Source organism: Vipera ursinii, assembly GCF_947247035.1.
Source record: "Vipera ursinii genome assembly, chromosome: 1".
NCBI classification, from domain to species: Eukaryota; Metazoa; Chordata; class Lepidosauria; order Squamata; family Viperidae; genus Vipera; species Vipera ursinii.
Genome location: NC_139512.1, coordinates 160149635 through 160162333, shown reverse-complemented (window position 1 = coordinate 160162333; position 12699 = coordinate 160149635). Strand labels below are relative to the sequence as shown.

General features: G+C 37.6%; 1 protein-coding gene across 4 annotated transcripts in view; it reads left to right on the top strand.

Annotated features, from left to right (window-relative positions):
• The window catches only part of LNPK (lunapark, ER junction formation factor), a 78967-nt gene that overhangs the window by 48888 nt on the left and 17380 nt on the right, over positions 1 to 12699 (top strand). For all 4 annotated transcript variants that reach the window (XM_083372188.1, XM_083372189.1, XM_083372191.1 and 1 more), the window contains 3 exons: positions 5428 to 5511; positions 5593 to 5644; positions 7689 to 7931. In XM_083372188.1, coding sequence (XP_083228314.1) covers positions 5428 to 5511; positions 5593 to 5644; positions 7689 to 7931 — 379 coding nt within the window. The remainder of the gene's footprint in view (positions 1 to 5427; positions 5512 to 5592; positions 5645 to 7688; positions 7932 to 12699) is intronic.

Here is a 12699-nt window from a genome sequence, read left to right as displayed (position 1 = left end):
TCAATTTAAATAAAACCTTGACTTTTTGGATTTTTTTTAAAAAGCCGTTGATTATTATAGAGCCTTGGTGGAGCAGTGGGCTAATGCCTCCTTAAGTAACACCAGCTGCCTGCAATCAGTGCAGGTTCGCGTCCCACCAGGCTCAAGGTTGACTCAGCCTTCCATCCTTCTGAGGTAGGTAAAATGAGGACCCAGATTGTTGGGAGCAATTAAGCTGACTTTGTAATAATGCCGCTTGGGGTGTGTGTGAAAGCCCTAATAAGCAGGCATATACGTAGAATGAAGGCTACTGCTAAGCTTGTAAGCCGCCCTGAGTCTTCGGAGAAGGGCGGGATATAAATGGAATTAAAATAAATAAAATAAATAAATTATCCGAAATGAGATTAGTAAATTTAGTGCCCTTTAAAAGGCTTTGTTGCAGTTGTAAGCTTAATGATTGACCCCTTTGTCTCCTGGCACTCAAACCCTGGTGATACTGCTGTCTTGCAGTCTCTATACAAGGAACAGCTGTCCAGAGCGCATGTGAGTGATCTCCCATCTTTATTTATTTTATTTATTTATTATTTATTTATTAAACTTATATACCGCCCTTCTCCCGTAGGACCCAGGGCGGTTCACAAGGCGATTAAAACATCTTCTCCTTGTCTGTTCCAAAGAACTGGTCTACTCACCAGTTCTTCAGTCTTTGACATTGTCTCTGCTCTCCGTGGAGAGATGTGTAACTTGCCATGTCTCCACCGGAAGTCAAGTCTGGCTGTTATCCATTGCTTTTCCAGTTATTTATTGCTGTCCACAGCTTCAGGTCCCATCAATTAAGCAATGTTATCTAATTGAATCCAGGAAGAGTGCTTTCCCTCTGGAATTATATCCCCTAGAGATCTGAATGGCTCCCCTCCAGATCTCCAGGAAGCTGTTGAAAGGCCTGGCTTTTCTCCCAAGTCTTGGGGCAGGGGGCAAGATTAGGCCCCTATTTAATTTTGATGGGAATCATTGTTTACATGTTTGTGTTTGGGGCATTCCTGATCTCTTTTTGATTTTTGCACCTTTTCTTTTCAATTGTAAAGCATCGAGAGTCACTAGGAGTTGATCTCCTCTAAATTTTATAAATAAAACATGTAGGCCTTCCGTCTTCTCTGTAGGAGCAGGAGAAAACAGTAGGTCTGTCATGCTGCATCTGTAGATGCCAAAACCCAGAAGCATGACACAAAATCCCCTTGTTAGCTCTCCTTATTCAGAAGAGGACTTGTAAAACTAACAAAGGGCTCCTAGGAGAGCGCATATCATCCCTTAATTGATATGTAGCTTTATTGGTCGAAATTCCTCATTCCCAATTTCTTAAATCTGCCGATTTTATTCAGTTTCCCCCCCTCTTTCTTTCTTTCTGCTTGCTCACTCCTTAATGCTACTGTTTGACTTTGGTAGTTTTGGCATAGAGGTCTTTCATCTCTCCCAGCAGTTTACCTGAGAGAATTTTAGACAATAGTGGATTACGCGGTATAGCTTCTCCTTCAATAGCCTACAAAATATTTATCTTTTGTCTTATTGGCCCAGTCTTATGTTTAAAATACAGTAATAATTTTTCCTTCTTTATTTTTGAAAAATTATGAGCAGCATCTTTAAAAAAATACAGCTATTAGCTTTTTTTTTTAATAAAAATGAGCTTTGTACGCTTAGATTTGCAAGATTAAAATCTTAAAACATCTGCAGTTGTAGAATCTGTATCATTGTAAGAGGGTTGGTTTCAAGAAATTACTACAAATGTATCTGCTAGTACAGGTAGTCCTCAAGTTATGACCACAATTGAATCCAAAATTTCTGTTGCTAAGCAAGACAGTTAAGTGAATTTTGCCCCACTTTATGACCTTTTCTGTCACAGTTGTTAAATAAGAATATCCAAGGCCTTATGCAAGGATGTGCAAATCTTTTCACATGCATTTTTAAATTTGGAACAACAAAGTGATTGCAACAAGCTGCATAGACTCAAAAGACAGTAAAACTACATTTGGGGGAAGTATGCAGAAAAATAATAAAAGAAACAAAAAAGCGGATAAATAAGCTTCTGCTCTGATTATCTGTTTCCATAGTAGCTGTCAAATGTTTTGAGAAGCCTTAAGGAATTCGATGGTTAGATAAATATAGGTGTCACTTTCTATTTGTGACTTCTGATTGTATGGCCTTTTAAGAGGATTACAGAAACAGTTAGTATAGCCTTTGATAAGGGGTTTTGAAAGGGCAAAAATGTTTTGTGGAAACATTCTCGGTAACTTATAAGAATAAAACCTATGTTAAAAGGTCAAGGAAAATAACAGTATATGAGCCAATGAATTTTGTATGACCTTTCTTATGTACTCTAGTTTGACTTCCAAGAAACACTTGCACATACTAGCTAACTTGAGCAACGTTTTCTTTTCTGTAAATAAATGTTACACTCTGGCATTGGCCAAGACTTCCAAACCACCACCAGATTGCATGCAATAGCTGTCCAGTGCTTACTTCAAGGTATGCATAGAATCCTTTTCTGCTTTCTCCGACCCCACGTATGTTTGATGCCATCAAAGCTAATAAGGCCAGCTATATCTTTGGCAATACATGTTCAACGTAGCACCAGATCTTTAAAAATGTGTCCATATAGGAAGTTGTATTTTTTCTGAAGACAAAATCCATACGTGCACCCAAGTGTAATTCCAGTTGCACTGAAAGAAAAGGAGAAAGTTAAAAATATGCTCCAGGGGTTTGCAGGAAAAAGAGAAATTGACAGAATTTACCTAGTGAAGAGCCTCATTCTATTCTGATGAATAGAATAGAATAGAAATAGCAACAGAAGAACAACTACCGTTAGTTGATTATAACCTAGTGTTTGTTCTGATTTTGAGATGCTTAGTGAGGTGAGAAATATAGTTATATCTAATTCTTCACCAGGCCTTTAATCAAGGAATACTATTTGAATGGTTTTTGTTTGCATTTGTCTTTGTATTTTTAAATTAATGTTATTTTTATGAAGTTCCAGTCTACTGTTTGCTTTCTGTATTTTAATTATTCACTGAGAATCGCTTTGAGATTTGGAAAGTTCAAAATAGTATAAAAGTACATTTAGTAGTAATAACTGAAAAAGAGATGCTTGGGGAATGGTTTAATCAGGGGAAAAAAGATAAAATAGCTGAAGTATGAGAAAGAAGTAGAATCTTTGTCTAAAAACTTAACTGCAACTCATCCGTATCCATTAAATTGACAAGGTATTCCAAAATAAACTTCCCAAACTCCAGATGGTTTGTAGAGTAATTCCCATTATTCACAGTTACATTTGGGAGCCATGTTAGCTGAGTTGGCTTCTTGGGTGTTTAGGTAATTGGGTATGTTAATTTAAAACATTTTCAAGACCTAAAAATCTGGAGTTCCTACTCTGAAGCTTTCTTTATTATATAACAAATTTGTGGTTCTAGCAAACGGAGGTTTTCTAAACTTTCATTTCAAAATGTTTCGAGCCTAATATTTCATGAAATGCCCTAAATTTGAATGCAAAATGTGCTGCCAGGAATGCTGCAAATATTATATAATGCTCAAAACTCCCACCCACCCCTTTTTTGTTTGCAAAATTACAAGCTTAAAATGAAATATTGCATGCTAATATATTGCACTTTGTTTTTTAATTTCTAATTATGTCAATTCACTGGCTATCATGTGTTGAAGCAAGAACTAGTAAAAGAATAACCAGATAATCAGTTCTGTTGCCTGAAATGACTAGATGTAGTAATTGCCCTTGTTAACAGAATCTTATACATTGGAAAGAAAGCGAACTTTTGATTTTAAATTACCGTTTGGAGAATTCTGGCATCTATAGCCTTCTTCTGTAAATTGGTTGATCTTAATAATGTAGCTATTTTTTTTCCTTCTTTCAAAGTTAGCAGCATATATTATTTGTTAAATAAATCCTTGATTCCTCCTCTTGGAATACTATCCGTACATACGGTTTACATTTAAATAGTATAATAAGGTAATGTAGGGCAGCCTTTCCTGGTGTAGCATCTTCCAGTAGTATTAAAGTTGCTAGAAGTGCTTCAGAGCATACCGTTTGGGAATCCTAGGCCAACACATCTGGAGAGTGCTTGTTTACACAGGGAAATTTGCCAAAGGGTATCCAGTGCAGTATCATCTTTTTCAGTCATCCTTCTACACGCCCTAAAGAAATGGATTGATCAGTGTTTGCATAAAGTAATTTTGGTGCAGCAATGAACATGAAATAATAGCTTACATGAGTGGGAGAGGAAAAACTACTGGATATATAAAGGGAAAGTGAATTTTAACAGTAAGAAGAACCTACGGAGAGGAGAGCCATCAAAACACACTGTAAAATGCTTCATATTCCTTGTGTATATTAGTCATCTGTCATAATTTTAGAACACAAATATCCGTAGTTAAACTTCTTCTGATGCTGGCTATTAGCTGCTAAAATGATATTTTACTAGTGATTACTTTTTTAATTAAGCCCATGTATTAGCCATAAAGCTGCTTGAGTGCATTGTAAATAAAATGCTGTAATAATGAAGTGCTTTAATTACATTCCCTAAAGTATGCATAGCACTCTGTAAATTTTTTATTTAAATTCTTAACATGTTCTATTTTCCCCCCTCAAATGGCAGTTTGAATCTAGCCGTAAAGGCTGAAGCTTTAGCCTTTAAAGTCATTTGAGCAAATTCCATGGCTGTTCTCCCAGTTACTGAGTTTTCATGGCATTTGCAGCAAGCTAATTGCTTCTGCTAATAAATAATCTAAAATCAATGCTGACAGCAGTTAATTGGCAGAGAGACTTTATTCTGTAAAGCACTTGGCTAACGACCTCCTTTAAATTAATAGCATTAAGTGCTATGAGGAAATAAATCTGAGGAATTGCCTGTCATTTGCTTGTCATGTCTAATAACTTCCAATAATGATAGCTGATAGATTTTTGCACATTCTATTATTGAAGTTGGTGCATGTAATTATTCTCCTCATTATATGTAAACAATTAGCAATATTTGGAGTTTCCTTGCAATAAAGCTGTTGAATGCAACTAGAGGTTAGAAATTCTTTTTGAAGCTAGATTTTGTTTCTGCTGAGTGCAGACATGTGCGTATATGCATGTCTGTAATTGCATGTATAAGTTATTCCAGGGCTTCTCTGGGTCAAATCCACTGGAACAGTGGGACTTCTCACTAACCTCCTCTCTCTGGCATTCATCTTAATATTCTCCCCCACCTATTCGGGGGGGCAGGGGGGAATTCGCTAAGTTTTGTGGAGGAGATTTTGGAGGAGGAAGAAGCAGGAGAGTCTATTTCGCTAGGAAATGTTATTTTGTTATAGACTCTTAAATTTATGCACTAAAAGAAGTACAATGAAATGTGAAATCTGAAGAGGCCTATCTTGGCTAATAGAACTGAATTTTATTTTTAGCTTGAAGAAGTGATGGAAAAAGAAACATATAAGGCTGCTAAATTAATCCTTGAACGATTTGATCCAGAAGCCAAGAAGCCAAAGGTAGGGTCTAATCTCTGTACTAATTTTCTAGAAAATGCACCACAGAGAAAAAACACTTTATGATATTATTATAATTGACAGGATGTTGAACCGCCATCTGCTGGAGCATCTGCAGTTCCAAGACCTGGCCAAGGTAATAGCTCTGCAAAACTGCTGCTTCTCATAAGGAAAATTGTATTTACACCATTTAATGCTTATTCCAAGAGGTTTTGAATAATTTGAAACATTGCTCCATTATGAATAGGATCTGTTTCTAAACAAGAATTAGAGTAGGAGAGCTTCTTTGTGAATGAGTGAAAGGAGCATGGGCTAGAACAGGGGTCAGCAACCTGAAACAGTGAAAGAGCCACTCGGAACCAGTTCCCTCACAAATGGAAAAACCGGGAGCGGCAAGAAATGTGTGCGCATGCGCGTATATGCACGCATGCGCAGAACAGGGTTTGACTGAAGAGTGGAGACAAGGCGAGATATGCACCTACCCTGCATATTTGAATTGATTGGTTGAACTTTTTTAGTCCCACTTTTTTTTTTTTGGACTGCACATGGCAGAGGACTGGGAGCCGCAGGAGACGGCTGAAAGAGCCACATGTGGCTCCGGAGCCGCGGTTTGCAGACCTGTGGGCTAGAAGAAGCAGAAAATTCCTCCCTCTCTCCAATAGACATGGTGAATCTGTGAAGTTGTGGACAGAAATACCCAAGGATGGATGTAGGTTTTTCCATCTTGCTTGACCCTAGATCCCAGAAGGACACAGACTCCAGCAGCAGCAAACCTCTTGGCTGCAAATAGGATGAACTAAAAGCTTTTTCTACTGGCCATTTTTTTTTCCTTCCACGAGTCCACAGGCTTGGCAAAATCTAAAGGAGAAATTATTATAAATAAATACAAAGGCCCCCGTCCTCTCTTTTCAGCAGCGAAACAGTATTAAAAAATATTTGTATACATCTGGCAAAGAACTAAAACAAAGCTGATGTTGTATTTCGAAGCCATAAAGAAAAGATTTTTTTTTTAAATCAAGCCGCCTCCTGTATTTATTTGAAAAATTACATGGACAATTTTCTTAAAGAGCTCTAAGTAGGATGCAGAATTTTGAAAACAAGGCCTGAAGTGGAGTAGTTCAAGGCAGAATTTGAACTGGGTCTCAAAATGATACAGAAGTTGCTGTTCTTATCTACACTAGGAATATTTTGTTCAGAGATGGTCCCTGCCATATAAATAATAATACTGAATTCAGAGCTACTCATTGCAGCTTTGCTGGAAGGACAATTCTAGCTCAAGTTGTATATTCCCCTGGTTGTGATTCTGGATGACTTAATACTTTTATCAGTAACAAATGCACACACAGTCTTCAAGTTGGAGTCTGCTGAACTATCATTCTGGTTTTGATTCAATTGGCTGACTCCTATCTGATCCTCAATCACACCAATAAAATGACAAGTTCAGAGCAGACCAGCACCATCAGCTGGTGCTAAAAAGTTGCTAGCACTTTTTAGCACCTACTTCCGAACTCATTATCTATGGCAAATTCCTGCAGAGCCAAAGGCAGTTTTATGTATTAAGGATGATTTAACAAGTCTCTCATTCCCTTTGAACTAGAGGCATTATGATAACGCACAAATGATTACTAACTAGGTATCTGATCTTTGTTTGCATGGACTTGAACTTGCTGTTCAGCCCTCCCCAACAGAAAGCTAACCACACCATCTCACTGTTCCATTTTCTTCTCAGAAAGATAACCAAATATATTCTGAAGTCAAAAATTGGAGCAGTTGTTTATTTCTGCGCTGATCAGGTCCGATAACCACAGAAGAATTTCATTGTGTTTGATAGATTTTGAATAGGGAGTGATAATGTTTGAAAAATTATCTAGTGGCCCAAAGAGCATTTGACGTATACTTGAATATAAGTGATTAGCATTTAAATGGAGATTATGTCATCTATATACTGATTCAAAAATGCAAAGGGATGCATCATTGCTCCATTGTTGTTCAGGCGAGACCCTCTCGTACAGTGGTAGAATGAAGTGCAAGAATAGATTGATTGGCTAACTTTAGTGCACTCTTCTGCTACATTTGGAGCGCAACTTTCTTTTTCCATCTTTAGCTGATGTAATATGTTGCCAGTTGTTGAATCACTTGGAATGTTGTTGACTAAATTAAGTATGTGGATGTTCTGTCAGAACTTCGCCATCGGACCCCAGTGCGAGAAAATATGCCTCCACCTGTCCCCGTTACACTAAAACAGGGATCACCAAAAGCTGTGGGTCTAGTCTCACCACCACCACCACCACCACCATCTTCTGGCTTGCCAAGAGACATTTCAGCACCCGGGGGACCTCCGGAGAGAATGCTATCATCAGCCTCACCGCCAAATATGTTACCACGACATCTTGGGTCCCGTACTTCCTCAATGCCTGGAATGGGTAAACAGAGCACTTAATGTTGTTTACAGTTTATATTGTTTCCTCTAGTTACCAATAAAACAGGCCATTTTCAGACAGTATGGAAATAGCATTTTGTTGGGAAATAGAAGAGCAGTTATCTGATTAAGCAGGAGTTCCATATTCAATTAGCCATAACTCTTTACAGCTGGCACCTTATGATAGTGAAGCCTATTGCCTGAGCTCATTTAACTGTTATGGCTTCTTTGTTTAAATGGCAATAAAACTTTGCAGGATTCTGTAGTCAACAATATAGCATACCTTTTTATGTTCTTGCTTTAGGCAAGCTCCAGTCTTATATAAATCAGGTACATGAGAAAACACTTCCAGAATACGTTCAGTTTCATACAAAGCTCTGGACATATTTTTAACGCATGTTTTGACATTTATTTAAATTTTTCCCTCTAAGCCAAAAATACAGTGCTGTGAAGATTAAAGCATAAAATACTCAGGAAGTGAAGAGGATTTTCCCCGTTAGCAGAACTTTCTATAATAACAAGCTGATAACCAGGAGTTAACATCACTTAGCATCTTATTTGAAACATTTGACCTCTCAATTTGTTTTAACTGAACTCAGATTTCCTGTTTTATAGATGCGTCTTTTTTCAATTGCGCACATAAAACTTTGCAACGAGTACCTCTCATTTATTCAACGTTTGTAGGCTACCTCAAGCTATGTAGAAGAAGGTGGCAAAAAACAATTCAGTGTATGATAAAATTAAAACAATCAGAAATATTATAGTAATTTTAAATGAATCCACGAAGATTACCCAAATCATACTAAATACCAGAAATGTAGCACCAATTTCACTTGTGCCTGGAAAGCAAGGAAGTTTGTAGTTGCCCATAATTCAAGTATTCCATGGACTCGGGCTGCTGCTGAGAAGTCTTGCCACCTGGTTATATGCTCCCTGCATTAATATTACTTAATTCTCAATATGCCTTTGTCCATCTTTTCCTACTTCTGAGTAAAGTCCAGGTATTAAAGGATGAGGCTGTTTTCCAAGATGGGAGCCTGGCTCTCATCGTACTGTACATCAGAGGTCCCCGACCTTTTGGGCATCAGGGACTGCTTCCATGGAGCAAGGTTTTTCCACGGACCAGTGAGTGCGTGGTTTTGTGTGCTGCCTGCATCCCACGGATGGGGCTTTGCTTGTTTGTGTGGACCAGTTGCTGCATGCCGCGGCCCGGTATCGGTCCACGGATTGGGGACCCCTGCTGTACATTATACTTTTTTTCGTCTGTCTTGCTTTAAAATTGCGACCTACTTTGAGTCCTCTGTTTAATTTCAAGCTGTGTTTATGTAACATAGTTACCTCCAGTATGCAGTGTGCCAGATGTATTTTCCACTTGATTATCTTGGAGACAAAGTTGTTAACTTTTACTATATAGTGGGTGACATTGTCTAAGCCTGTCTTCCCCTACACTGCACAAACGGGAGTTCCACATCTAGACATATTATATTGTCAAGCTAAGTTGTAGCTGACTATATCCAAAGAAGCTAAGTTCGTTAAACAGGAGTTCTTAGTTCTTTATATAGAATGCCAGAATGTGATACCACTGTGGAAGAAATAGACTGAAAGCACTTCATGCAGGAACATTTCTCCTTGAGAAACGAGAAGATTTGAATACCAAGTTCTTGTGATCAAGAACTCACACTATAGCTATATTTAGATTGTGTTAATTCTTTGTTTGATTTTACTATAAATAGGAATCATTTTATTGGAGCCCATTAGCAGATGCAAATCTGTGTACCCACAGGAATGCATTGGTGCAGCAATGGGAAATGGAATGAATTGAGTCTGTGCAGAACTCTTGCAGGATGGGTGAATGATTATGATGCCATATACGAGAAAGCTTTATTTTTGCTTATTCTGCACTGTTTTGGGCTGTTGCTGATTTAGAGTGGTGACTTATATTTCTTTTAAAAATATTTTTTTGTATTTGGTGGAGCTTCAGTTCTTTACAACCCCAGTGATCTCACAGCTTTGCCCTTTATATTACTTCATAGTAATATAACAATATTTTAACTTTTCTACCTGAACTGTATTAGTAAAAGCTGAACCATACATTTAGAGAAAGTGATTATTAATAATACAGCAATAATGTAATATCACAACATAAATAGGTAATGTTATATTATCCATCCTAAATGTAGACTGTGAATTCTTTGGAGACAGCGTGCAACTGATGTCACATAATAATGGTGACTATAAATATAAGCAAAACATAGCAAAGCATTATTTTGTTTTTGAGTTCCAATCAGCTAGCCAGATTCTATTGATGAACAGGTCATACCTGTTGCAGAGCCCTGTTTTCCTTTTTCAGTAAACAGTTTGTATCCTGGTTTCCTCACCTCTTTTTGGCCTTTGGGCACATTGAAAATTTGAGAGTGTGTTGCAATTGCCCTGAAAGCCCATTTGCAAAATGACTATTGTAGTGACAGGACTCATCACAAGCTAAAAATTCAAGTGGGTTGTGAAATTGAGAGGTTGCCAAGAGAAGGATTCATTGGCACACTGATGCTTATTGGGATTGCTCAAGTTTCTGGATATGAATAAATTTATCTTCTAAGTTGCATGTTTTAAAAAGATTATTTTAAACTTTCCCAAGCCACGCAGTGTCTTTCAGCACATTGTAAGTCTTTGCTTCTTATTTCCCAGCGATACTTTTTTCCCCCCCTTCAGCATTCAGTACTAATTTTGCTACTAGTGTGGGTAATACAATTGCTGCCCTACTGTAAAATCATTTTTGAATAGAAATTAAAGAATCAAGCTCTGCCATAAGCAGAGGACAGTAGATCTCCCCATTTCTCTGCTTTGGATCGAATATTTGTCTGTGTCAGACAGAGACCAACCTATGTTTCACTTTAGAAGCATCCCGCAATTGGTTCTTTCCAGGATTCCCTGTTGGCAGTTCTAATGGGTAGCTTTATCTTCTATGGATTTGGGGGTATATGCCAAAGGTACGTTTGAGTCAGGCAAGCAAAACCTTAAATGGAAGGGAATTGCTGATAATGTTTCTGTGTGGAATCTTTTTGGCTTTACTCTAATAGGGCGGGACTATGTCCTACTAAATTTCTGAATACTTTGTATGGGTACCCTCAGGGGCCACTGGAGGACAGATTTAAGACTTAAAATAATGGAGGGAAGAAAAATTAATACTTCTGTTTTTTAAAAAAAATGACCCATATTCATTAATGGTAATCATCATTAATGATTGTTAAATGTGATCAGTTTTAACTATATCTTTTGGCAATTAGGAAATGAACACCCTCAGTTAACTTAGTTTTGCAGCATATTGCATGACAGTCCTTGTGTTGGTACAGGAATTTCATTGATCAAACACTGTATGTAACATTTAACTTGTAAGGCATCCTTAGCAGCATAAAAATAATCAAATTTCTTGAGCTACAATTTCCCATCTTGTGAGAAATAGCAGTCAAAGTCCATATGACTGCATTTAATTAGCTCTAAACTAGAAAAGATCATTCATTTTTTCATTACATTATACTTTGTGGAAGAGAATCAATTTAACATGTATTATTACAGAGCTTCCATATGTCTAAAAATTAATAACCAGCAGGTAGTTGAGAGTTTGCCAAGCTTTGGAGAAATAGCCAGCCTGCCCACAATTATTGCTTTTGATGTTCATATTAATTACCCTTGTCCATGTCAGCATGAAGAATAAGAAGTGTACTTAGATGGTTTGTTACTGTGCCAAGTAACCAGAGAGATTCTTGAGGCACATGAGCTCTTGTTTTAGGCTTCCTAATTATAGTTAGACTTTACTTTGCAATGGGCACTTCCAGGTCCAAATGTGCATAATAGTCTTGACCGTTAATTTGCTTTTTGTTTCGTTTCGTTTTTATTTTCTGCTCCTAAAACTGTTTATTCGGAAAAAGATTCCCTTTTGTTGGCAATTGGACATTGTGGACTCTTATTAATCTGTGTAAAATAAAATGGAGTCTTATTCAATTTGTCTAATAATTATAATAGAAATTAACATTTCCAGTTTATATCCCAACATTTATTTATTATTTATTAGTTGAATTTATATACCGCCCTATTCCCGAAGGACTCAGGGCGGTTCACAGGGCAGTTAAAACAGTACAAAAAAGAGAATAAAATGGAATTAAATTAGTACAAGCCCGCAATTAATAATAACAATAAAAATTTAAAATTTAAAATTAATTTAATATAATTTAATATGATTTAATTAAAATACTTTAAAATTTAAAATCCCTCAGTCCAGGCCAGACAGTTCAAACAACCAGGTTTTTAAGTCCCGGCGAAACGAGCGAAGGTCGAGGGCAGTCCGAAGCTCCATCGGCAGTTCGTTCCAAAGGGCGGGCGCACTCACAGAGAACGCCCTCCCCCTTGGAATCACCCGCCGGCAATCTCTAACCGGCGGAACCCTCCCTCCCTGTGGGCGCCCACAGGACGATGGGAAGCTGATGCTGATAGCAGGTGCTCCCTAAGGTAATCCGGACCCATGCCATTTGTTTTTTCTGTTTGTGATATTAAAGTCTGGCAGAGTTTGGGCCTAAAGGATTCTTGTCTTCAGGGAGCAAATACTTCAAGCTACTTTATAATCTAAGGGTCTTCAAATATGTTATGTTATAACTTCCACAATTCTTAAGAAGTAGTTCCAAAACATATTGTAGTCTAGCAGCATCCAAGAACTGACACAGCTAGAACCAACTTGCAAAGGAATGTGTCTTCATAGATTTGAATGGGAAAACATCATG